This window comes from Stigmatopora argus, chromosome 10 (assembly GCF_051989625.1).
Source record: "Stigmatopora argus isolate UIUO_Sarg chromosome 10, RoL_Sarg_1.0, whole genome shotgun sequence".
Classification (NCBI taxonomy): Eukaryota; Metazoa; Chordata; class Actinopteri; order Syngnathiformes; family Syngnathidae; genus Stigmatopora; species Stigmatopora argus.
In genome coordinates, this window is record NC_135396.1 from 8274739 (window position 1) to 8300984 (window position 26246).

The window sequence follows — 26246 nt, forward strand, 5'->3', positions numbered from 1 at the left end:
GAAAGTAATTTACTGTTGTTTTTGCAAATTATACCTATGAATCAATGATGGCAGCCAGACTAAACCAAAAGGAAAATCATGCTGAAACGCGAAAATGCAGCTTATGTCAGCTGCAGAATGGTTTTACATTTTTTTGTGTGTCTTCTGAGGTTCTGGGTTTGAGTCCTCTGCAACTTTATATATGTAGAAATGGCATGCTAGCACAGTGTCCGTGTGGTTTTGTCAGGGTACTGCAACTGAACAATTATTATGAAAAATTCTGGAATTTAATCGGGGATACCTTTATAAAAAAAATCTAATGTTCTATCAACAGAGAACAAATAAATTATCAGGGGAAAATAAAAGATTAAACATCACAACTAACATGAAACTAATGCAGTGTGGCAGTTGCAGTAAAAGCCAACAATAACTGCAGTCCAGTATTAGTTTTATGGATCTAATAAATTGTTAGAAAAGTGTTATTGGCAATGTAGCGCCTCCTCGTGGTCTGTAATAAAATGTCATTTACACGAGGAGCCTGTTACGAATCAATAAGTACGTACTGTATTCTTCAGTTTTCATTATTTTTTCGTACTGACATAGGGGTGCTGGAGCCTATCCCACCAGGCAACTGTGGGCAGGAAGCGGGATAGATCCTTGTTTAATTTAGGTATTTATTTATTCACATTTTGATGACAAACCGATGGGAATGTGGAATGAACTGATTTGTTCGGGAAAGCCAGGCCAAAAATAGAAAAGAACACTTACTTCAGCCGATTCAAAAAAAAAAAAAGCAACGCAATAAAAAAAAAAATGACACAAACGCATCAGTTCTGATCCGAAACCGCCTCGTTCAATTTGCCATCTTCGTTCAACTTGCCGTCCTCATTCAATTTGTCGTCCTCCTTCAATTTGTCGTCCTCGTTCAATTTGCCATCTTCCTCTTCGAGCTCCACTTCCATCTCGGGTTCGTCCTCGGGGTAAAGTCTGCAATATTTGTCCACCATGACGTCCAAGTCCGGCTTGACGTGGCCGTTGACGTTGAGCACGGCCAGGCTGCGGTTCCACAGCGCGGCGGGCACAGCGTCCAGGTAGGCCCTCAGCCGGCGGCCGGCCCCGACGCCTTGCTGCTCCTCCATCTTGAGCGCGGGTAGCGTGGAGAGCACCTTGAGGAAGGCGTTGACGTTGGGGAAGAACTTGATGTCTGGCAGCTGCAGCGTCTCGTGGATGGTGGTGGGGAGGCGCACCTCCTTGCCGCGGTGCTTCCACTTGATCCGCCAGCAGTGGAGCTCGGCCGGCAGCGTGTCGGGGCTGGGCAGGTCGGCGCGGTAGACATCGGCCGAGTTCTCCTCGCTGGTGTTGAACTTCATCTGGCCCATGATGGCGGGCACCAGCGACAGGCACTTGAGGACTTTGAGGTTGACGTCGGAGAACATTTCCTCCACCTCCTGCATGACGCTGTGGATGATCGGCAGCGTGACGTACTCGCGGTAGTAGGCCTCCGCTTGGATCTCGTTCATGTCGGCGGCGCGCTGCCTCTGCACGTAGAGGCGGGGGACGCGCGCCGGGATCTCCATGGAGGCGGCCAGGCCGGTGGCCTCCTCGTACCAGAACTCGTGGTACACGTCGATGTTGTCGTTGACCTCGTTGAGCGAGTGCACCACGGCGGTCAGACTGTTGGCGGCGCAGAAGGCGTCCGCCGTCTCGCCTTGGAGGTTCCGGCCGAACGCCCGGGTGAAGGTGAGCACGCTTTTCAGGACCACGGCGGTCATCACCATCTCGAAGTCGGCCAGGATCTCGCTGAGCGAGTAAGCGGCGGCCACTTCCGCGCCGTCGAAGGCGCCGTCCGCGTTGTCGTGGATGGCGTCCAGGCAGGAAACCAGCGGCGGGAGCACGTCCAAAAGCACGTCGAAGACGTTGTGCTGCTCCGTCCAATTGTCGGCGCAGGCCTGATGTAGCGCTGCCGCCTTTTCCTCGTTCTTTTGGTAGTGAGCGCTGATGCAAGCGCGTAGCTGCTCCTGCGCCGGCGTGCTCGTGAAGAAAGTGGCGAGCCTCCTGAGCGTCTCCACCAGCACCTGCGCGTGGGCACGGCCACATATCAGTTTACTCATGGTACGAAAACCTCAAGTCAAAATATCACGGTATCAAAAAATGAAAGCTCTTATTTAAAAAGATATCTTTAGACTATATATTGAACACAATCTACAAGGGTAGAGATGTCTCAAAGCTGATTATTTTGACTTCTGATCCGATTTTCTTCAAAATATGTTTCCCCGTTCGGCCAATGCCCGTATTTTTATTCATTCATATTGTGAGCCGCTTATCCTCACAAGGGTCGTGAGGGGTGCTGGAGCCTATCCCGGCTAACTATGGACACCAGGCAGGGGGCACCCTGAATCGGTGGCCAGCCAATCGGAGGGCCCAAGGAGACAAAGGACAACCATTCACATCAATGGCAATTTAACACACGCGAGTACTGTGACCAAATCCAATAGTCTAAAAATTGGGTGGCAAAAACAAGTATCGGATCTGGACATCAAAAACGAGTTTCGGATCTGGCCATCAAAAACGGATCTGGACTAATTATAGGCACATGCCCACCTGCACGTTGGGAAATGGCAAACTGTTGGCCAAGTGGATGTTGAGCGCCATTCGCGAGCAGGGAAAGTGCAAGGCCAGCGGGTACTTCTCCGTCAGGAGCACGGCCACCGCCTTCATCTTGGTGGCCGACGCCCCGGTGACTTTGTGCGCCTGCCCGCGGCAGTCCTCCATGCTGAGCCCCCAGCGCTCGGTCAGCTGCGCCTCCAGACGCTCCACCAGAGCCAGCTCGTCACCGTCGAAGGACACAAAGTCCAGAAATTCCTCGCGGACCAAGTTGTGCTGGTTGACGAAGCGCAGGTAGAGGGGCAGGTGCTTGTCGCCGCCAAAGTCCACCAGGTCGTCGGTGACCAGCGAGAAGAAGCGGCCCTCCCGGGCCTCCATCAACGTCTCCTCCCGCACCGTGTTCTCGCACACGTCCAGGAGCTGGTTCAGCTGGGCCGAGGACAGGAAGTCGGCGTTCACCGGCGTGGTCTCGAAGCGCCTTCTCAGGGGGTCGTCTCCGGCGTGCATGCGGTACTGCAGCATGGCGTGGAAATTATTGGACGCGCCGTCGCCGTCCAGGGATTTGAAGCTCTCCAGTGGGATGCATTGCTTGGCCAACGTCAGAAGCAGCTCGAACAGAGAGCGCAGGTAATCGCGGAGCTGCTTCTCCTCCGCCGACATCTGGGGCTCAACTGGGCCACCATCATTCGCCGCCGCCTCTTTTTGGAGTTTCTCAGCCGAGGCCGCCACTGAGAAGGAAGGAGACACACTTGGTTTGTACTCCAGGGAATGAGCAATGTTTGCTGGGTTGGGTCAATTATGCCGTTTCATTTATTCATTTTCTCTACCGCTTATGCAAGGGTCGCGGGGGGTGCTGGAGTCTATCCCAGCTAACTACCGTCAATCAGTGGCCAGCCAGTCATGAGTGCCAAAATGAAGACTTTATTGGATTTTGCACTGATTTGGAATGGAATCAAGAGTTTAGAGTTCAGTTATGTTGTCAAAGCTATCGTTATCTGATTAAGATAGTCAAGCATACATTTAATAAATATGAATATGAATAATGATTGTAATTTTTTTGCAATTTGTTTACATTTTGGTGCATACTCCCTTAACTTATAGTCTGAAAAATACAGTGACCAAACCAATTATTTAGACTTTACTAGTCAAATGGATTGGACATCTATCATTTAAGGAAGGGTTAATATTATTTCATGAAGGAAGTGCAGTCTATCCAAGTCGCAGTCTACTTACATCTCCTTTCTCTTATTCGCTTTAGGTCCTCCTCTGTCTGAGAAAAAAAACAGATTCCAGTATAAGCTAAAAAATATTCTTAAAGATGACTTTTGTTTTTGCTCTCACGAGTTCTTTGATCTGCTTTCGGTGTTTGACACGAGGATTCGTCAGGTGGCTGGTCAGATCGAAGATGGTGGGAATGGCCGTGTCCTTCAGCACCGTCCTGTACGGGCTCTGGCACAGACACCAAAAGGGGCAATTTTTTACTCTTTTTTTAAGTACATTATGAAGCCTAGAAAAAAGGACACAAAATACTCACTGTCTTGTACACCAAAGCCGGATCAAAGTGTTTGGCGCACAATCGGTAGTGTTTGTTTAACTGATCGGCAGTTTTGGCCTCCAGGTCGGCCCTGCGGCAATTCTCCACCCAGATACGACATCTGTAAATGCACAAGTGGTTTCGGACGATCAGGATGGCAAGAATACATGGTCACATGATATCAAGCTAAATCATGCTTATGAATGCAATTGAGTATTTTGAAATGAGAGGATGAGAGGGGTTTGTTTCCAAGTTATTTATAGTTAAATCTTAACCTTCAACGTTTTAAGTTGTAAAAGTGCAATAGCTTATAAACTCTACAGCTGGAATAAGCATTTTTGTTGTCATGGTAACTCCACATCAAATAACCAATTACAATGTACCCCGTTTTACTGCAAAGAGCAGCATGCACATTTAGCGTTTTAATGGGATGTTGATAAATATTTTATGAAATAAATACAAAATACTCTGGACCTTTTCAGTGCTGCTTGTGTAGTTCCCGCTTTAAAAAATAGCCGACTTTAGATCACTGTCAAATTTAACAAGAGCCACCATCGATAATCATTTCTATTAGATTAATTGACCAATTTGACACATGTTTTGCAGCCGAAAGTGACTTAAGATGAGAAAAATTGAACAGCGCGATCTATCAACTGTTCCGTCCACTCTAGCCCGAAGCGATGCCATTCCATTGCATTTAGTGGTAACCAAACATGACACTATAATTTGTTAGATCTTACCTCTCGGGGTCCCTCGGAAAACGAAAAAAAGCCAAATCAGACTGTGTACTCTTCCGTGTGCAGTTTGGCGCCGCGCAGAAATTCGGCATATTTCAAGCTACAAGCTAGGTAGCTCAATCGGCTACTACTCCAGTTCTATGTCTAACGAACTTTATTAGCTTTTTCCAAAGTCACTTTTTAGAAAAACAAAAAAATCAGCTGCCAAACCAAGGTGATTGCACCTCAGGGCAGAGCGTATGAAATATAACAAAACAGTCCCAAATTATGGCGATTGACGGTTATTAATTTTCGGGGAGCGCCGAAAAACGATTCAATCCTTTTACCCAACGCATTTGCAAGGTAGTTTCTGATTGGACAGAGACAAACAAAGAGCCACAATAATTGGCTAGGACCACGGAGCTTTCACCAATAAGAGCACAGCTGAAGCATATGTTTCTTTACGTAAATGACGTCACAGAGGTCTCCATGTGCTGCCATCTACTGGAGTGAAGTATAGATATAACACATATATGACACTAGATACCGGTGCGCGCTGTGAACCAAATTGAACGAGGGTCGTCACTCGTCGGCCATTTTGCGCCAGAGTCGTTCGATAAGCATTACATTATTTTTAATGTAGCATGTTCTTTGCAATGGTCATCGAGTTTTTTCAACCCTCAGCCGATGTTCAAACGGCTTGGTTTGTCATGAATGTCAGACAGGAGATCATTTAACAGCATAACTCAAGAATAGAACTCACCAGTGATTTGTTTGACGCTATGTTAGCATGTATGTCTCGACTTGATGTGTGTGACTTTGCAACTAAGGCTCGTTGGTCTAGGGGTATGATTCTCGCTTAGGGTGCGAGAGGTCCCGGGTTCAAATCCCGGACGAGCCCACTTTTTTTGACTCCTCAAAGACATTAAGAGGAAGGTTTTAAAAAAACTATGACGTCAACACACTATTTTCAGGAACATACGCGTATGAAAACAAAGGCCTCATTAACAAAATGAAATTTTACAGCTTACGAGACTAACCAAGCACGATTTATTTCGTCAGTCAAGAAGACGGCTTTGTCTCTGAATGGTTCGACTTGGTGAAAGCGTAAAACCTCATGGGCTCGTCCGGGATTTGAACCCGGGACCTCTCGCACCCGAAGCGAGAATCATACCCCTAGACCAACGAGCCGACTGGCGTGAAGAGATGTCCTTTTTTATTACTATATTGATAACATGATGCATTTTCATTAGGGAACAATTAATACATACTATATCTAATAGACTTGTGTAAAAATGATAAAGCCTCAATAAACTTTAGCTCTAAATGGACATAAAAAATCTAATGGTTGGATGAGAGAAAAAAGACACATGGATCATTTCAATTAACTTCTTTTTATATATCATACATAAGACTGTCTTAATATAATACAAAGGGCATTGTCATAAACACAGCAAAGTCTTGACTAGATCTTACAATCTGTGGATACATGGACTTATCCTTTTCCCCCCATGCCGTTCACTTCTATAGTGCATGTTGCATGTACAAAAAAAAGAGAAGAGTGAAAAAAAGTGAAGTATAAAATGAAAAAAAGGGAAGAAAAAAAAAATCAATCCAAATTAAATAAGAGGATTTCCACTTCTGCTGGGTGTTCAGATATGTCAACAAGAATGTGTTTGTGTCCAACCCACAAACGGAACAGGCGTATGAAAGATGGAACCTTATTATATATATGTATATATATATCTCTTTTTTTAATTCACCATGTGCTTCTCATAGAACCAAAAAAGTAAGGTTTATGATGTACATGCACTTACAATATACCCTGTGAAAATTATTAAGGTTTGAAGTTCTAGCGTTCCCTGTTTGATTCAAACCCTACCTCATAGTGTTGTCCTGATGCAGTCAAGTTTTTGCCACTAAGAAAAAAAAAAACAGGAGTTCCTGCCCCAATGTACGGTCACCCAATTTCGACAAACATAATCAACATACCAGCAGGAGCAAGGTAGTGAGTTCTATACTTCCTTTATTAAAAAAATATAAATATATACATAAATTCTATTTCAACTATTAAAAAGGGGCTGCATTTCATGACAACTGCTCTAAATAAGAGGTCAATCAGCATGATCGGAAATATAGGCGCACACTTACGAGTCAATGCAGTCAATTTTTTCTCTTTTTCACTCTTTATTTTTGGAATGTTTAGTACCAGTACGAGCGCCGGCGATCAAAACGGCCGACAAAACGTGTCTAAAGATCTCAAATTCGGCGTGGGTGTGAACAAAACTGATTGCAAATTTGCAATTAACCTTGACATCCAGATAAAACCCCAGCCCACCCCCCAATATAGGTAGCTTTACATTGGTGTTTAATGGGAGCGTGATTCGGCATGTTTTTTCTTCTTCTCTAAAATGACATTACAACATGACGTGCGTGCGTGTGTGTACGCGTGTGTGTGTGTATCGGTTTAATGTGTGCGGCCTGTCGTCCATTTTGACGGGTGGCCGTGGGCAGGTTGTTTCCTCTCTAATTTCAAAGCTGGTCAAAATGAGCAAACAGAAAAATGGGGGGAAGGAAGAAAGCACTTCAAATCCCTGATGTAAAAAAAGAAAAAGTATGTCATGTTTGGAGGACATGCGCGTCTGCCCAGGCAAAAAACATGAGATGGCGGGCTTCCCTTTGAACAAGACAACAATCAAGGGACGTGCCCTGCGCCAACTACAACATCAGACCATTCAACACAATTATCCAAGCCAAGTTGACCAATGTATGAAAAGGCAGCAAATACCCTTTGAAATAGTATGTAGGATGGGGCAAAAAAAAAAAAAAAAACTGACAACACAAATAGAACACAGTCTCCTTTGTTTGTTTGTTTTTTTTGTTGATTTTCTTTCTTTTTTTTCTCTTTTTTTTTCTTTTTTTAAACCACCATCAGCTTCTATCTTGCTACTCCGGAGCCTGCAGAGTAACTACCAGATTCTCTAAACATAACGTTTTTTTGTCTTCTTCTTTAGCATTAAAGGACTCCCAAAATAATCTACCAATTAAGATGGAAACAAATTTTGGTAAAAGATGGCAAACAAATGTGGCCAGAGTGTACACAATAATAGCCGGAACAACTTTCTCCAGTTTTGCTAACGTAATATAATATATAATATAATATAAATATAAATATATGTATATATATATTTATATTTATATATATTGCAGCTGTTTGTGTCGACGCTCCGATAAGATCAGGTCAACGCGTGGTGAACCGCTACATTATTGGTTACAGACACCTAATATGCTATAAAACAACTGCTTTGGTATAAAAACATATCCAAAGGGAAAATAAATTCTTGTAAAATTCACAGCATAATTTGAGGACAAAAAAGGCAGTCACTTAACTCTTGTTTGTTTTTTCTTCTTCAGTTTCCATGTTTGTTAGTTAGTTTGCTTTTTTGAATGGAGAGACTTGTGCAGGTGGTTCTGATGAGGAACTACATGCAAAAACAGAAGCAAACGAAAAAAAATTGAAATAAAAAAAAACTGGGGAAAAAAAATAAAATAAAAAAAAAGGGTCGACTCTGGGATAAGTTCTTTCCACAGCAAAAAGCCTTAACCGGTGACTACGATTTTTTTCTCAATGAAGTCATGTTTAGGAGGTTGTTGTGTACAATAAGACCCTGTTATGTGGGGCCCTGCTGAAGAAAATCTTTGTCGAGAAAGGCCTCAAATTACCATTCTTATTTACCTTTTTTTTCTTCTAAAATGTTTTTAAGAATTAAGGGCTGTCTAGAGAGAAAAATAGAGAAAAGCCATCTTAATTCAAAATGATAATGTCCAGCTCCATCCCCAGTCCAAGTCCGTGAGTCATAAGGCCAAAGGGTTATCGAGAACCAGCCGACGACTGTATTCCTTCTGCTGCTGCGCTCGTGCCGCAATTTCGGGGGTCTTGGCCGGCGCGAGGGGCCGGTGCCTCCCTCTCCTCCGACCCCGCTTGGCGTCTGCATTCGCCCGTGCCCGGCGAGCACGCGCTTATAGGGAACTCCGCTGTCATGTCGAGTTACACAACACCGACTAAGAAATATCACCGCAAAAAAAAAAAACACTTGCCCTCGTCGTGGAGCTACAGGATTCACAAGCAGCTTCCTCATGTGACATTTTGCTTGAGGGGGAAGTAGGATGGGGCGGGGCGGGGGGCAAAATAATGACCAACCAGTGGACCAGCAATGTCAGGCAAGCGTTTGGTGGTTTTAACTTTGCTGTGAAATGCTCCTCTTTTGCCACGTAATACCTTACGGAGGTGAAATGGTAAGATGGAGGTCTCGATCTCACTACACTTATTTCCGTTGTATTATTTTGTGCCTAATGGTTGCAAACAGAGAGAGAGAGAGAGAAAGAAAGAGAGAGAGAAAGAGAGAGAGAGAAAAAGGATGACAATTACATTTGTACTTCTTAACAAAGGGTTTTTTTCTCTGTAGTAGCGGTTCAGTGATATCTCCCTTCTGACGTGAGCAGCTTTAGATTTTCAACACACCTTGTAGTAAAAAACACCACCTTAAAAATGACGCACTGGGGTTTGGGGAGGGGGGAGGGCGCGGTGGGGGCTGGGGGGACACACACAGCCCAAAAAAAAAAGTCAGCGCAGTCACGAGCTGGCCATGGAACTCTGCTGCACACACACTCCAGTCATGGGAGACTCCTCTCGGTCTATGCCCTGCCTCATGCTCAGGTGGCCCTCGGCTAGGTAGTGGGCGGGCCCCGTGTTCGTGCCCATGGAGAAAGCGGGGTGCGCCGCCATGCCCGTCTCCTGCCGTGGGTTCGAGAAGGCACCTAGCCCCATGCTTAGCCCGCCGTTCTGCCCAAAGTCGAGCGCTCCGGTGGGCAAATGGCGCAGCTGGTAGGCCTGGTTGCCGTGGTTCCCGGTGGAAGAGGACGATGTGGACGAAGAGGAGGCGGAGGAAGACAGGGAGGTCATAGACAGATGGCCGTGGACCACCTCCATGGAGTCCTGGGTCGACGAGCTGTGCGTCGGGGAGGCGTAGTGTCGCGGGCGCGGCCGCGTGGCCATCATGGGCCCGTGGTGGTGATGGCCGTGGGAGTGGGGGTGCAGGGCCTTCGGGTGCTGGGGTGGGACATGAAAGGTGGTCTCCTGGACCGGGTGCGTCTCGCCCGTGACCGACTCTGGGACCACGCCGCCGCCCCACACCAGCGGAGGCGGGTAAGGCTGGCGAGCCTGTTGGCGACAAGGACTTCATTTAAAACATTATTAGATTCAAATCTGTTTTGCTTTTTCCATAGTTTGGCTGGGCCTGCGACTAATACTCATGTGCGACTTATATGAGTGGGTTTGTGGTATGACCTGTGGGCAGAGGCTGTCTCCATCGATGGCTGGCATGGCCGTGCCAAAATGTCCTCCACTGTGTAAGTGGTGATGGGTTGGGTCGGATCTCGCTCTGCCACTGGTGCTTGTTCCAGATGAGCCTCCTGAAGATAACAGAAGTCATCCGCAACATGAACAAATGCTCACGTTGAAGCCTTTCTTCCCCACGGCCAGGTACCTGAACTGGAGGAGGTGCTGGAGGTTGTTCCTGAAGACTGCGACTGCTCCAGGGCGGGGCTGGTGGACACGCTGCTGCTCGTGTTGGTGCCCTCGTCCGCTGTTTTCTTGAAGAAGCTGTGCTGCAGGGCATAGTAGGGCTGAATGCGGCTCTTGGGGTCGTAGTCCAGCATTCGCAGGATCAGGTCCTTGAACTTCAAGTAGTCTGCGACAGCGTGCCCGGACTCGCCTGCCCGCCGACCGCCGGGACCCCCGGTCTCCACGCCCAGGATAGAATGGAGCTTCCGCGAAGCTGGAGGTTTATACTACCATGCAAAAGCAAACAAATACAAATAAAACATTGAATTAATAATGTTCTGGCAACAATGATCATTTGCAGCCAGCCCTCCCGCTTAGTATTAAGTGAACACCTCTCATTGACAAGGAGTTCATTCATGCATTTTTAACATCACGGGGTGCTGGAGGCTATCCCAGCTGATTTTGGGCGAAAGGCAGACTACATTGTTGACTGGTCACCAATCACTTGTAGGGCATACATAGAAACAGACATGCATTCGCATTCACAATCACACCGTCACCGAGTGGGAATAGATCCCACCCCGCTCGCACTGAAGTCAGGCAAAAGAACAGGATAAGCAGCTCGGAGAATGAAATCCAAATAGAAAATGATCAATAAAAAAATGAATGAAACTGTAATTGAGACGTGAATATCAAATTTTGGATCGTGTAGACCACACTTGTATCCCAAATGAAAGCATCACTGTTTAGTATTGATACAATTTTTCCATATAAAGGTGGTTAAACTAAAAAGACCATCACTTACCCTTTTGCCATCTTTGGTCTTTTTAACACTCCATGTACCATCTGAAAGCTTCTCAAAGAACTTCCTGGCTTTTGGGGCTAGGTCCATAATGTGATTAGGTGGGATGCCAAGAACCTCCACAATTTTGTTCATCTGGTCCACCTGACAAGGTTATCACAAAGCAGGTTGAACACATTTCAAGGAAGAAATTTAACACGTTTGCAATGTTTAGAATGCTCCTAAATCCCGAGCCATGTGCAAAAAATATATATAATAGCCCGCTAGCATTTGGTATCGGGCCTCCATGTACCTCGTTGGCTCCACTAAAGAGTGGCTCTCCTGTATGCATCTCCACCAAGATGCAACCCAAGGACCACATGTCGATAGCCAGGTCATAGGGCATTCCCAGAAGCACCTCTGGGGAGCGGTAGAAACGACTCTGGATATACTGGTATATCTGCACAAAGGAAGAAAGTCCAATTAGAACAGTTCATTGGGAGTCGCACTGTTATGACAAAAAAAAGTATTAGGTACCCTTTGTCCAAGTTGACAAGAGCTGCCAAAATCCACTATCTTGATGGCACTCCTCTTGGGGTTGCAGAGGAGAATGTTCTCAGGCTTCAGGTCACAGTGGATGATGCTGAGCTCGGGCGTGGCCAGGAACAGCAGCGCAGTGCATAGCTGCTGAGCGAACTTCCTGGTGAGGTTGAGCGAGACGCCGCGGAAGTTGGTATTTCGGAGCAGGTCGTACAGGTTGTATGAAAGCATCTCAAACACGAGGCAGAGGTGGTTCCGAAACATGAAGTGACGCTTCAGGTGAACTGCGGAAGGACCATGTCTGGTTAGTCATGTAACAAGAGCTTACCCGCTGTGAATAACGAAAAAATTACAATTACCAATGTAGTATTTCATCTCCGTGTCATGTTTGTTCATAAGCTCTAGGAGGCGCACTTCAATCTGAGCTTGATTGAGGAAAGCTTTCTTGTTCTTGATGATCTTAATAGCAACCCATTCCTGCTCTGCTCGGTCGTATGCTTTCACAACCTAAGGAGGAAAAAAAAGGACTGCTATAGTTAGATTTCCATGACGGCGGTTAAAATGTTAAAAATAGCTGATGATTTATGGTGAGGTATCAAATACACAATGTTAAATACTGCTCCCTCTCACGTTGTTCCCCGGCAGGACCCACCTGTCCAAATGATCCTTTTCCTATCAAGGAATCGATCTCATATCTGTCCATCCACTTCTCCCCATTCTTGACGATGTAGTCGTAGTTATCATCGTCATAGCCATCATTGAAGACCTTCCTTTCTTTTTTGTGACTGGAGTCCTCGCCCTGACCCTGTTGATGCCGCCGCTTCTTTTTTGCATAATACACCTGCCGCCAGAAACAAAAAAGGAAAGCAAAGTGTGACATCCACCAAGATTTGATGCTCTTGTTATTTTCCAATTGTTCTCACTGACCTCATTGATGTGTTTGTATGTTTTGATAAGGTCAATGGAGAGCTTCCTCAGGGGAGCTGAAGTTGGGTCACGAAAGCACTGGGGCATGTGCCTCTGAAGTGTCAAAAAAAAAAAAAGACGTTACATAACAAATTACGAATGTCCTCGATTCAAACACCACTGTTATTAAATGGCTTCTTAAGGCAAGCAAGCGCAAGCGGGTGAGCGTCGGAGGCGCCCGTCCGTGTACCTGATTGGCAGTGAGCTGTGTCGTCTGGTCGCTGTACGGTAAGACCGTAACAGATTGGTCAGTGCTTGGCTGGTGGCGCTCACTGTACTGCTGGTGCGTATGGGGCATTGGAGCAGCCATCTGAAGACCAGCAGTGTGTAAAGAAAAAGAGGGCGCAAGCCGGACAGACGAAGGTTTGCATGCTGAAGTCTCTCCTCCTGCAAGACATAAGCACTTTGCCTTGAGTCGCGGCACTGGCAAAATAAGAGGCTAATCATAACATGGCTTCAAATATACTCTCGACATTAAAAATATACGCAAGAATGTGGCTTTACTTTCCCGAGAGAGAGGCAAACATTGTGGCGTGTTATTCGTTTGAGGAGGAAGAAGAGAATGCAAATGAACAATTTATAGGCTGTCATTGACAGGGCTAGACGTTCAATCCATTTTGACTGGGAGGGTTGGCAGATATTTTTGGCTTTTAACAGAACTGAAATTGTTGAAATGATTAGAACATCTATCATTGTCATTGGCAGACAATGGGTTAAAAACTGATTTTTTTTTAAACTTAGCATGCTATTGGAGGGCCTATGCAGAGTCTGATTGAGTTTTTATCCATTTTAATGCAGCTAAATTTAATTTGATTTATTCATAGAATTAATTGTATGTAAAATTGGGTACAAAAAAGTTATATAATTAAAATTGAGAACTGGTGTCCACATGTTTTGGTAAGAAAAAACAAAACCACTATAATTGGTATAAAAGTGTGTGGACGTCAGGTCTTTATGGGGTTAACCCCCCCTCTTAAAAAAAAACCCACCAAAAATAGACACTTTCCCTATAAAAGGGTTGATCTTTACATGTGAATTGAAATGATCAGTTTAAAAAACCTGTCAAATATGCGGACTAAATGCGAGAATTAAAACATCAACATCATGTCACATTTTTAACACATGCTTTTTACAGCATGAAAATATATGCATTAAATCCTTCTTATTGTATGAGTAATAGGGGGAGAAACGGTTGCACATGAGCATGCTTCAGAATCAAAAGGGGTGAAAAAGAAAGGCCCGGCATACTGTACAGTGAATCATCCTTCATTTTTTTTAGGTAGAAGAAACTGAAAAAAAATGAAATAGCATGTTGAGCTATCAGCATCTCTCAGCACACAACACAATACACCAGCGCTACACAGTAACCACTATTCACAATCCCAGCAACAGCACCTAATTAGCATAGCCTATCAGCACAGAGATACAGCGTGATTTGGCAAGCCCATCAACGCACAGGCCAATCACAACGCAGTATGCAAATAGCCTACTTTTGTTGCCAGGGCAGAGCGGCTCCCATTTTCCAATGAGAAAACAAGAAATAAACAAGAAATCAAATTGAACTTTGGCACACTTAGACGCCGCTTTCGACACGAAGAGGCTGTCGGCAAAATAGCTTCACAGCCCCAAAAGATGTGCTTGCTACCAGAGCGTTAGATAGCTGACCCAGCTCTGGAGCGCCACAAAATACACCAGCACTGACAGCAAGAAAGACGACGGACGGCAAGACGAGTGCTCGAGCAAAGGCTGTATTTAAAGGAACAGACCAGGTGTAACACAAGATGCCTTCTGCTCCACTTAAAAATACATAGATGACACAGTACGTTCAGCTCACTTAAATAGACTCTTCTCCTCAACATACTTCAAAACAAATTGGCTGTGTTTTATCCTTTATTCAAATGGTTCTTCCAATCCCACTCAAAGTTCAATTTTCGTGCAGATTTTGCCTGACATAGAAACAGCAAGATGCGATGAAGAGAAGAGCAAAGCGACAGGGAGGAACTTAAGTTGACCGCTTCCCATTCAAGCGAGGACGACATGGAGATATAAACACACAACAACCGCTAACCTGTATGCATCTTGTGTAAAAATGTCATATCATCCTGGCGGGAGAGTCCGGAAGACAACCAAGTGCTAGAAATTAAAGCACATTATTAAGCAGGGTTTAAGTCCAAACTTTCCAAAGTCTCTCTCGAGCAGCGACTGCTAAAGTCTTCAAAGAAGTTCAAAGGGGATTTTAAAGTCTGCATTACCCAGATAACAGTGATGTCCTAAGAAGTTACTCCACAACCAAAGGCATTGTTTTGATTAGACCTAGCCAATTCCAGTGATAATCAACCAGTATCAGCAAGTCACTAGCACATGACTCTGCCTTTTCTTTGCAAATACCGCGATAATATTGTTCAGGACTCTCCGCATCTGAACAGTTCCTTCTCCGGCTCGGCAACCGAGAGGCCTTGAAGTGCAGAAAATAATGGCTAGCTGGCTATATTCGTGGCCGTATCACATCCTATGTGTCGGGGGGCCAGGACCTCTATAATAAGCCCACCGCACGCCCATAATACTGCATTCCCGGATCAACCCACAAATATCCACCTATCTAGGTAATAACTAAGGCGGCTGTGGCTGCTGGGGGTCGCGGGGTACTTACACACTCGTCATGGCTGGAAATGATTCCAACGCATATTCCGTGTATTCCTACCAACGAAATTCGACGGCGAGGGATGGAAGGCTCGTCGAGGCGAACCGAGCCGAGACATTCGGTTGTTGGGGCCCACTCAGCTGCTCCGTCAACAAGTCAATGTTAACCATTAGCCAAGGGCTTCGTTCAATTAGCTATCGGGCGTTAGCAACATTAACCTAAGCGAGCTCCCCTTCTTCACAATCCAATCATTTTCAAGGGGGGGTGGGGGGCTCAAATCATATTTCCTACAAGAAGCCTTTGACTCCAACCGTACAATGACAACGTAATACCGCAGGGTTAATGTTGGCGGCACCAGCATGACTCTCCTCCACACACAGCCCCCATTTTTTTTAAAAGAACGCCATCGAAATGTAAAATAGTCCACATTTAACAGCTTCCATTTCGACTTTCAGACCTACAGATGGGTTAACTAGTCCGGTATAGCTGCCGCTCGCAACTCCATCATTCCATTTGATTTAGATATAAAAATACAATCAAAAGATGGAGGAGGGGGGTTGTAAATATAGTAGCCGCTCACCTCTGATGGCACGATCTTCATTTAAAGTCCAATAACCTGTATGATGAGGAAACTTATCCAGCTTGAGATTCTCCCCTCCCTTCGCACGGTTAGCGAGTAATGATCACGTTCAATCCGATCCGGTGTCCGTCTTCCGACCGGCAAATACGACAATTATTTGCCAGCAGCTATAATAAACTCTCCATTTTGGACGGGAGCTCGACGATAGGGAGGAATGTTACCATCAGCTGATGACTAGCAACATGCTAACGTCGACTAGCACGCCTAAGTTAGTGGCTAACTTTAGCCAATCGGGCTAGTCGACAAAATGAACGCGGACGGCCCTAGCCGCGAGCTAACAATCGTTAGCCGCCGCCGCTGCTAAATAAATGCTACGTTAAAGCGATTTTTACGCAGTCTTTTGTCAAATCGGCGTCGACCTCCTCGAGCGGCGCGACGGCGAGGGTGGATTCGTCGTATTTGCAAGCCCAAACGGACACCGCGTCCTCCGGTAATTCAGCTTGGGAATTTTGTGTCAATTCTCACAAAATGGCGCGCGGTCCAAACCTGCGCAGTGAACCGGCCCGGTGGACCACAGACGCGGACAAGCCGACTTTGGTGGCGGCGCCGCCTAATTATTTCGAGCACGTTAAAACGTCGGCCTCTCGAGCTTCTTCACCCGATCCATTAGACACCTCTCATTATCCAAAAACGTCAAATGTATATCCACTGACAGCATTATTCCGGCGGGAAGGGAGAAACATTTGAAAAAGACTGAAGCTGGAAGGGGGGGGGTGAGGGAGAAAAAAACCTCCTGACAAAATGGCGATGCTCTCGCTTGTTGCCATGGCAACTGTCAATCAAAAAAAGAAAAAAAAAGACTGCGAGTACCCGGATGTTGCAATGACGAATAAAATGGAACTGGCCAGCAGGAGGAGGACGCACACGAACTACTGCTCCGAGTGTCTTTTTATATCCGAATTTTTGGCTTGTTGCTAACGTTCGGCACACAATTCCTTGCCGATAATTTCAAAGAGGAGCTATCATTTTAAATTATTAAAAACATTAAAGGGTTCGTTTTTGAAAGGATCATTGGCTAAAGCTTTAAGAGTACTGTGATCTCACGAGCCTATATCAAAGACTTTGATTAAAATAATAATATTAATAATAATAATGTCAATGCCCTTTCAAATGCTTTGCATAAAAATAGGTAAATAAATAAATGTATGCGCAAAGGTATCAAACTCAAGACCTGAGGCTCAGGTGTGGCCTGCTGCATCTTTTTATATGAGCTGTAATACCAAAGTTGCAATTTTAAAAGGCTAAGTGACTGCTATTTTTGGTCATGAAATAATAATAATAAATAAATAAAATAGAGCAATAACGACTTGGCATCCACATACATGGCCAGCAAATTTGGGGTCAAGTGTGTCGGACCCAAAATGTGAAGTTTCTGTATCTGGACATCAGGTCTCAATTATTATTATTTTTATTATGATCAATCATATTATTTGATCACTAGGCATGAGCACAAGAGGACTAACATTCAAAATAATAATGCACACACACAATCATACCCAGTAACAATTTGCACTGGAGATGTAATCCTTGTAAGGTGACTGATTTGCAATGGAAAGAGGGCAATTATTGCCATTTATTGCAAAAATTGTCTTTGCATTGAGTCATGTACTTATGGTGAGGTTTACTTTTTGACCACAAGATAGCAGCAGAGGTTTTTTTAGGTGACGCGTTAGCCCTTACTTGGCATTTCTTTAGGTACATTTTATGGATTTAAACAAATCTGTCTGATTTATGAATTTGTTTTGTAACTCAAAAATACTCGTATAGAAAGTAACTAATTAGGAGAAAAAGAAACTAGGAAAATAAGAAAATGAATAGATGATTTATTTAATTACTGTGGGAAGCCTTGTGACTACACGCTCTTGAGTTAGAAAAATATCCAATTTGTGATTAATTGTCAGCCATTGACTGCAATAGACGTCCAAATTATTTTGACTATAGGTTGGCAGTGTGCAGCACAAATAAACACCAGATTATTTCATTAAACTTATGAGCTACAGCTTTACTGAGGTTTAAATAAAATATGTTGCAAAATCACAAGTGACAAGTATTTATTTTTGCTTTGATTTATATTGTTCATAGTAATTTTGGTCAATGGTTTGAAGAGTCAGGAATTTCTATGGGATCATCAATCAAAATAATTGTGGTGTTAATTGAGCCCATTCTCATTTAAGATATTTATGCTATATTAAGTATGTTCATTTCATATTGTCGTTTAGGTCTTACATACAGCTTTTATTGGAAGTTAAGATGTTAAACTGACAGGCCACCATTTTGCCCACCCACCAGGCTAAAAACTGCTAGTATATGATAAGCATATATTGGATATATACATATAATTAACTGCACTTTAACCAAGTCTGATGTTTGAAAGTGCAATGACGACATCCTATGGTCGGTATATGAACATTAATTTTAGTTTGTTTGTTTGTTAATACAGTAGTTGCCAAAAATACAAGAAAAAACAAGACAGTGGGCCTATGTTTTCCAAATGTACACTTTATTTTAAACAAAAGGTACAAAAAAAACAAAAGAGATATTTACAATACTTGCATGGCAATGTTCACTTTCTTTGGTTATTCTTCCAATTGGATGCTTTTAATTCAGAAATGAACCACTACTATTCTTCTGGAGTCTGCAAGCGTGTTTTCATCAGCAATTCAAAATGCAGTATGGCGGGGGAGGGAAGCCGTTTGAGTATTGGGACAATCTTTCATCTTCGAGCACATATAAATATAACAACAACAACAAATCAAAACTTATAATTCACAACGGCACTCTTCGGCGGTGACATCAACTAAAATATGAATCACTCACTGAAGACCTGAATGGCTAGATTTACAGGAAGGATGTCTGAACAGACCTCACTTTCTGGGTAAATCTAGCCACGCTAGCCAGATATCAACATACAGTACATTTGGAAAAAAAAAATCATGAATGGCGCAACTTTGCCAAGACCAACTTTAGTAATTAATAACCCTTTAGCCCTTTCCACCATTCTCTACGACACGAATGAACAAACCGAAATGTACATTTCAAAACAAAATTAAAAAAATGGCTGATTGAACAAGACACGATGCGCTTCCTACACGTCTTAAACAGCAAAGGCAAAACTGGTCTAGAAGTTATTTCACTTGTAACCAACAAAAGTTCCTTTCTAACAAACATGAATACTAACAGAAAACAGAGCTACACTGTGTTTACGCATGTGTCAAGTAGTGCATGTATATCACATACGGTATCCAATTTTTCTTCCAGAGTTAGATTGGATTTGTAGTCAAATTCTCCCTGAAATCAAATCCAAGCTGTCTTCCTTGTAATGTACATTTTTTTCTTATTTTTTCCTTTCCCAAAAGATGAGGCGAGGAGGAGAAACGTGCAAAGTTCCATGTTCTCACTGCAAAAGACAATAGTGGTTATTCACGTTGTGCGATTGTGATTGTGTGAGTGTGTGCGCTTACCTTTCACATTCCCAAAGGATGGCAGGTGGCTGGGGTATTCATCTACACTTCAGCTTTTTGGCTGGTCTCCTCCACCTTCTCCTCCAGCTTTCTCTCTTCCTCGGAAGAACCATTCTCCTTCTCACCTGTCTTCCAGCTGCCTTGCCTGCTGGGCACATACTCATGAGCGTTTTGTTGCCACCTTGTGGCATTAATAGGGCGTTACAAGCTCTAGTTCAGGGTTTGGGGTGGGGACTTGCTTCATGGACTAAAATCGATTGACCTGCTGTTGAATTTCAGACACGGGTCTCCAGGGAGCCATTACATTAATGGATTAATTCAAGGTTCAATTTAGAAAGTATGTAACTACACTATGACATGTTCAGATTAATGATATGTTTTTAAAATGTTCATAGATTTTTCTGAATCAATCATTAAATCTCATATCTATCCACTTCACTTTTTTTCAATGAATAAAACCTAATGCTTTTAATGCCCCTTTAGACTTGCCTTTTCACGATAATAGAGTGTGCAAAAAGGTAATTATGATAATAATAATTTCATACCTGTCAACCTCGGCCAATCGCTCCCCTTATTAATGATTGCAATATATGATAATGAACACTACTTACTTAAAAAAATCCCGTACAAAAATTGTTATACGGGGTACACAATTTGAAATGATCAAAAACGTATAAAATACAGGAAAAACGCATAAGTTGACAGGTATGTAATTTAGTTTTTCCTCTGTAAGGATCGAGTAAAACAGCAAGTGTTTCTTTTCATGGTTACAATCAACAGTTGCGACGCTAGTTATACCTTTAAGTAACTGTTAGTTTTTGACTACTCTTGGAAAAAAGCCCAGGTTTACAGTCTAAGCCTAAATTAGCCCAACAGTGACTCACTTGGATTTTTTCTGGTAAATTCCATAAGCCAACCCAATGACCATGACGGCGATGAGAAGGCCGACCACCACTCCAACCACCAACTTGGTTTGATCGGCGTCCTCCGACTGGTCTGCTTGACAAAACACAACACGGGCGTCACACACCTGATGTTAACGGGGCAGTGCGGACCTCCTGACCACAAACAGGAAGTTGAGCTGAATGGAAACATTGCCGCTGTACATGATTATGAATCGCTGTGGTAAATGTTAATGGCAGCCATCCTCTGTTTATGACATTTTCGAATAAGGCAGCAGAATAATGGGCAATATTTGTCAAGAAGCTGGTGACAGCGCTTCGGTCTATGGGGAGGTTTATTTATTTGTTTCATAGAACATTTGTTTTTAGTCGCTTTCCCCATCTCTGACAAGCAAAAAGATACCTACGACTTACCTCGTTTATCCACTCTCACCTCCTCAAATACTGAAATCAGATACGAAATGAAAATTAACGTATAACCAAAGTAAAAAAGGATGTCTCGCGCTTGGTCTAGTCTACTTTCTGCATGCAGGAAATTCAAATCGGACAGAGTAGAGGTTGAGTCTCACGAGAGAAGAGGATGAATCCGTACTACGGCGAAAGCTTTGGATGAGGTGGCATGCAAGTAGAAGTTGTGTGTGATGACATCATGGACAAAAGTATTCAGACAGCAATCCAAAATCAAACCCCCTCTCCCTCTCTCTTCCTGTCTGCTGCCCAACATGGGGCTCGAACCCACGGCCCTGCGATTAAGAGCCTCATGAAAGGACAGCCAATGAGTTAATCATTTTGCCCATTAGGAAAAAAAAATACCCTTACTTAAAACCTTTTGGTTGACCTTTTCTTGTACGGTCACTTCCAGTGTTTATTAGGTCTCAATACTTTTGTCCATAGTATGTCGTTGTTTGCATTTCCTCGCCGCCCAAAATTTGTCGGCGAACAAAAGGAGAGATACAAAAGAAAGCGCAGGATTATGAAAGTGAACATGATTTGCATCTGGTCAGCATGCCAAGAGTTGGTTAGCTGCATCAAGAGTGGTGGTGAGAAGGCAAGATGAGAGTTGGTTAGTGAAGACAGTGTCTGGAGAACGTGCCGTACTTACGAGAAGACACATAGATGTCCCGCGTGTCTACGCCAAACTCGTTGGACACGGTGCATGAGACGGTCAAGTTGGCAGTGGGCACAACGGTGATTTTGTGCGTGACCTTGCCATTGATGAAGGCACTTTCGTCAAGCTGCGGGACAAAACGGCAGCACATTTATTTGCCTTTGCACAGAACTTTTACAACAAGATATAATTTAATACATTTGTCCCTATATCCTCTTCTTCAAGGGTATCCATCCAGACCAAATTGGTAAAAATGTGCCATCTTGTTTGGTTGGAAGGAAATCTTGCAATCATTTTATCAGTAAAGGTCCACTTGTTACATTTGTATGGATTTTAATCGCTTAATAAGGGGGATTGCAATCATTAATAAGGGGAGAATTTAGTCGAGGTGGACAGGTATGTCAGATAGCATCTTGAAACATTGATAGTGGTTGTTGTGAGACAGCCAATTGAATTGAATGGAATGCTTTTATTGTTATTATATGAGATAGAATGAGAGCGACGAGGGTAGCGATGTTCTAAAGTGACAATCAATGCATCCGCGCAATATTTTTAAAATAACGGATATGGAAATGCCTTTACTTTTTGGGGGATTTCGTAACTTGGATCTTTTTTGTATCTCAATCATCCATTTGCATATAAAAAAAATCGTAATCTGAAAATGTCGTACCTAGAGGCATTCGTAAGTAGAGGTTTGACTGTATTTGTTTTTGCAGCATGGCAAGTTATTTTCAGCACCACTAGGAGGTGATGTTCTCCAACAAGAGCTTTGTGTTCAAGTACATTCTTAAAAGTGCTGGGAAAAAAAGACCGCCTGATAACCAACACCTATTTCAGCTCCTATTCATTTTGTGGAAGATGTGAGAACAGCGCACATGAATAGCCATTAGCGAGGCTTGTATTCACATCTTTCTTGAAAAGTTGAAATTAAATAAATCATTGAGAAAGAAACCATACATTGTGATGCAAGTAAAGGGTTCATTATCATCCCCGGGTTGTGTTCAGCCCGGACTGAAAGGAATGAAAATGATCCTGCACGAATAGATTTTCAGCCCAAAGCACCTCCGGTCGTGTTTGTAATTCACTGAGCCCTCGCTGATCTAGAGCTCTCAGCCAGCATACAGGTGCACTCACCGAAGAGACACACAAAAAAGGGGGAATTTTGTTCCCGTGACACCATCGTGCTCAAGCCTGGAGGAAATTAGGCTTGTTTACCCTGTTCAACAGTGCACCTGCCTCCATAAACTAACACCGGATACGTTGACTGGTGTGACGGCTGCCGGGGAGAAACGGGAACACTTTGCAATGTGCTCCAGAGGAACAACAAGTGATCCAATTCATTTAAACTAAGGATATAAAGCAACTAAGGCCTACGGAACAATACTTGTGTGAGGCCCCATTTGGTATCAAACTGCAATGTGGCTTGACTATATTTTGCACTAAAAAAACACACGCAAATACATATATAGCATAATAATATATAACAATAAATGTCTTATACGTTTGATTTCTTAGACTACATCAAGAGAAACACCAGATGTTTTGAAACAAAAAAATAAAAAACAAATATAAATGGTCAAAACAATGGGCGTGCTTGCTTAATGTGAAAAATGTCAATATGTTTCATCATATTTATATATAAAAAGCAGTGATTTTGCATGCAAACACTAAAAAAAAACTTAATTTGTTAATTTTTCAGGCCAAAGCGAGAAAAACATTAATGATCAGAACACTTCTTTAGCTATTGGTTATTTAGTTTCACAAGGAAGAAATTTATGAGCTACGCTTCTGTGTGTGTGTGTGTGTTGTGTGCATACCGAGGTGCCATTGATGCTCCAAGAAACAGATGGCTTTGGAGAGCCCTCTGCCTCACAAATCAAAACTTTATGTTGGCCATCTTCACTGCGTTGTTTGGACAGCTGTTTGATCACTGGAGCGCCTGCAAAAGGATGCGCTTGTTGTGATGTTTTTTTTTTCCTTATCACAAATTCACACACAAACACACACACACGCACACGTCCAATTCAATTGAAAAGCTGGAGTCATTTTATTTTTCATGATTGGTAACTGTGGCCACCCAAAAGCGAAGTGGGTATTCTGCCTGACTTTGGTGTGCGCAATCTGGGTTCGATTCCCACTTGATTGTCTGTTTCATTGTGCCCTGCGATTGGCTGGGAATGGTTGGCTGGAATAGGCTCCAGTACCCACCGCGATCCTTGTGAGGATAAGCGGTATACAAGATGAATGACAATGTCAGTCTATCGCTTCAGGAGACAATTCACCTTGTTTTGCTCAAAGAGTGAAACAGTATTGATGAAAAGACTGAAAAAGTGGAGTAATTACTAAAAAAGGACTTAATTTGCTTAATCCTGTCAGACCCCCTATCCCCCTGTTTTAAGTGCAGAGCTGTCAGGAACTCTGTGGAGTCTCATCTGGTTGCCTGGCAACAGCTCCTGGACAGCTGGGCACAGAAATATGGAGGAATGACAATGGGTCATTTTTCACAATTCGTCTTTTTAGATGCAAAAATGAGAGGGTGTGCTAATTTGTTCTAATGGTGAGTGATGTCAGTTCTTTGTTTTAATAAAACATGCAGCTCTCGGGCTAAACCTAACTTTTTCGAAATTTATTAATGGGTTTTGATGAACGGCCTTTTCCTTCATTTCATTGAAATGGATTGAGAGCATATATTTAGTGTATTTTTACAGCTATAAGTTACACCTGAATATAAATAAGGGCAACCAAAAAGACAAGAGTAAAAAAATACCACATGTTCTCATCTCATTTCATTTTCTTTCCTTTGTGTGTGAATTCAGTCAGATAATATTTGTTGTTTAGTGAATGCTCACTTTTGGCTCACATTTAAGAGACCTAGAAATCTGATACAAATGAATAGTTCACTTGTCCAGAAAGTGAACGATCTATTTCCTCAAACATTGTGTTTTTAAACAAAAATAGATAGTCAAAAAGAAATGTTTTTGACCTTACTTGTAAAGAACTACCTCATGGGCAGTTTTTTCCCTCTTCATTAGCTATTTTGCAGGGATGTGAATAGCACCATAATTGGAATTGACCATATTTACTGCACTAACACCGTGTGTTGTGTTTATTCACTTACCTTCAACAACCAAGTCAAAAGAAGCCTTATCGGTAAGTGCTCCCATCTTCACTTCACTCTCATAGTGGCCAGAATCAGAGTACTTCAACTTGTTAAACATGGGCTCTTTGTCCATCTTGACATTGTCCTGATTAGATAAAAACAAGACTTTTCACTTCAAGAACAAACTCATTCTTCAAGGCAGTCACATTCAGCGGCAAGGGTGGTTTTATTTATTACTTTTTTTTTCTCTTTTTACCTTGGTCCAGGAGACTTTTGATTCCCCCGAAGCGTCGATCTGTAAAGATAGCTCCAAGGCCTCCCCGGCTGTCTTGACGATCTTCCCAGAGGGGCTTAAATTGATGTCTAGGTCTAAAAGAAAAAAGAGGTGAGAGGATGGAGAAACGACGTTCCCAGCTCTGACAGTTTTGGAGATATTTCTATTCTTAACTTCACTCCTCTCACTGCACCTTCGCTTATTAGCAGAGGCTGACACAATAAAGCGGGTGAGACCGAGAGATCTGAACGTTATGGGGAAAACATACTTCACTTGGAAAAATGACAGCACAGATGGAAGCATTATGAAGAGAAACACAGCGTGATATCTTACAATTGACTGTGATGTTCTTGGATGCCATCATGGCTGGGTTGTCAATTAGGGAACATCTGTATTCACCGGTGATATCACGCGAGACAGCAGTTAGGGTGTATGTATCCGTGTTTTTCACAGGAATCACATCACCCTGGAAACACACACAAAAGCCGCTGATTGTCAGGAAATGCTCCGACTGATTAATTGCAGGTGAGCCACTGGAGACGCATTAGTGTACCTTCAGGTGGAAGTTGAAGCTGGTGGGTGCCGGGTTGCCGTCCGCCATGCACTTGAGGGTCACGTTGGCCCCTTCCACCAGAGGATGTGGGGCAAGCACCTGCAGCACAATGTTCTCCGTGGAGTCTAGAGTGAAGATTAACAAAATACATTTCAGTGCTGTTTCTCTCCAACTGTTTGCCACATATTTTTTCAGTCTTTGGACTTTTTAGGCAATTATCTTCAAATTTCCGGCACATCCAATGTACCCCCCTCTCCCCCAAACTCCCTGTCTCCGAAGTTGGCACTTAGCTACCTTCTTGGCGACCATTTACTGCGCTACATGTCTAATTCATTTTTACTGTTGGGGGCAAATGAATGATTGAAATGAAAACATTGGTATCATAACACAGCTTGATTTTCCATTCTATCAGCGTAGTGAATGTAGTTAGATCACTCTAGTGAGTGCAGAAACTGTAGAATATTTGTAATTATATATTTAAACTTCGGGAATAATTTGTTCTTTAAAATGATATTGCTATAATAATAAAATTGTCTAGTGTTGATCTTGAACTTTTTCATTAAAGGAGTAGGTTTAACTTCTACTTATACGCCTATTTTAAATATGGCGGTTTTGAAAATTTGTGTATTCAGTTGATATATATTTCAGTTATGATAATTAGTTAATATATAGAGTGTGCAATGAGCCACAGTGGCTGCAGGATTTTGACACCTTTGCACTCATTTGTGTAATCAGTTGATTGCAGTCAGGTTCTGTTTTGTTTTTGCAGAAACCTGATTGGTTAAGATGATTGTGCTGGATAAAGCAGTGAGAATGGCTGACTCAGAATTCTTAATTTATCGTGCTTAAAAAAGTTTGACAGTTGAAAATATTCAACATGCGAC

At 43.2% G+C, this 26246-nt stretch overlaps 3 protein-coding genes and 2 non-coding genes across 9 annotated transcripts in view; 1 reads left to right on the forward strand and 4 right to left on the reverse strand.

Annotated features, from left to right (window-relative positions):
- Positions 1-636: 636 nt before the first annotated feature.
- On the reverse strand, positions 637-5228 carry thap12b (THAP domain containing 12b). The gene is made up of 6 exons (XM_077612238.1): positions 4858-5228; positions 4118-4238; positions 3925-4032; positions 3817-3853; positions 2581-3311; positions 637-2054 (listed from the first exon to the last, which is right to left on the reverse strand). Exons 1-6 carry the CDS (start codon positions 4944-4946, stop codon positions 807-809), a joined length of 2334 nt encoding a protein of 777 aa, XP_077468364.1. The 5' UTR covers positions 4947-5228; the 3' UTR covers positions 637-806.
- A 434-nt stretch (positions 5229-5662) lies between these two features.
- On the forward strand, positions 5663-5734 carry trnap-agg (transfer RNA proline (anticodon AGG)). The gene has a single exon. It is a non-coding gene; the product is annotated as a tRNA-Pro (tRNA).
- Positions 5735-5952: 218 nt separating this feature from the next.
- Positions 5953-6024, reverse strand: trnap-cgg (transfer RNA proline (anticodon CGG)). Its single transcript has one exon. It is a non-coding gene; the product is annotated as a tRNA-Pro (tRNA).
- A 184-nt stretch (positions 6025-6208) lies between these two features.
- Positions 6209-16720, reverse strand: dyrk1ab (dual-specificity tyrosine-(Y)-phosphorylation regulated kinase 1A, b). Of its 2 annotated transcripts, none has more exons than XM_077611344.1 (11): positions 15905-16720; positions 12874-13070; positions 12645-12737; positions 12370-12558; positions 12077-12224; positions 11715-12001; positions 11491-11637; positions 11202-11342; positions 10380-10683; positions 10181-10305; positions 6209-10054 (listed from the first exon to the last, which is right to left on the reverse strand). In XM_077611344.1, exons 2-11 carry the CDS (start codon positions 12991-12993, stop codon positions 9467-9469), a joined length of 2142 nt encoding a protein of 713 aa, XP_077467470.1. In that variant the 5' UTR covers positions 12994-13070; positions 15905-16720; the 3' UTR covers positions 6209-9466. The 2 variants fall into 2 exon arrangements, with proteins under 2 accessions (XP_077467470.1, XP_077467469.1); XM_077611343.1 differs by lacking the exon at positions 15905-16720 and adding an exon at positions 14752-15259.
- Positions 16721-18443: 1723 nt separating this feature from the next.
- Positions 18444-26246, reverse strand: part of LOC144083695 (CD166 antigen homolog A-like) — a 35941-nt gene continuing 28138 nt past the window's right edge. For 2 of the 4 annotated variants that reach the window (XM_077611713.1, XM_077611715.1), the window contains exons 7-16: positions 25363-25487; positions 25143-25275; positions 24792-24904; positions 24554-24680; positions 23253-23374; positions 21430-21562; positions 20742-20771; positions 20310-20424; positions 19426-19570; positions 18444-19361 (exon numbers count right to left, since the gene is read on the reverse strand). In XM_077611713.1, the coding sequence (XP_077467839.1) occupies positions 19468-19570; positions 20310-20424; positions 20742-20771; positions 21430-21562; positions 23253-23374; positions 24554-24680; positions 24792-24904; positions 25143-25275; positions 25363-25487 (1001 nt within the window). In that variant the 3' untranslated portion in view covers positions 18444-19361; positions 19426-19467. The remainder of the gene's footprint in view (positions 19362-19425; positions 19571-20309; positions 20425-20741; positions 20772-21429; positions 21563-23252; positions 23375-24553; positions 24681-24791; positions 24905-25142; positions 25276-25362; positions 25488-26246) is intronic. The other 2 variants (XM_077611714.1, XM_077611716.1) reach the window with 2 other exon arrangements.

Coding starts and splice junctions, on each gene's coding strand:
- dyrk1ab (XM_077611343.1), bottom strand. CDS start 14,779: ATGACATTTTTACACAAGATGCATACAG. Junction 13,071..14,751: donor TTTACACAAGATGCATACAG/GTTAGCGGTTGT, acceptor TATGTCTTGCAG/GAGGAGAGACTTCAGCATGC. Junction 10,055..10,180: donor GAGACAGCCTCTGCCCACAG/GTCATACCACAA, acceptor TGTCGCCAACAG/GCTCGCCAGCCTTACCCGCC.
- thap12b (XM_077612238.1), bottom strand. CDS start 4,946: ATGCCGAATTTCTGCGCGGCGCCAAACTGCACACGGAAGAGTACACAG. Junction 3,854..3,924: donor GAAAGCAGATCAAAGAACTC/GTGAGAGCAAAA, acceptor TTTTTTTCTCAG/ACAGAGGAGGACCTAAAGCG. Junction 3,312..3,816: donor GCGAATAAGAGAAAGGAGAT/GTAAGTAGACTG, acceptor CTTCCTTCTCAG/TGGCGGCCTCGGCTGAGAAA.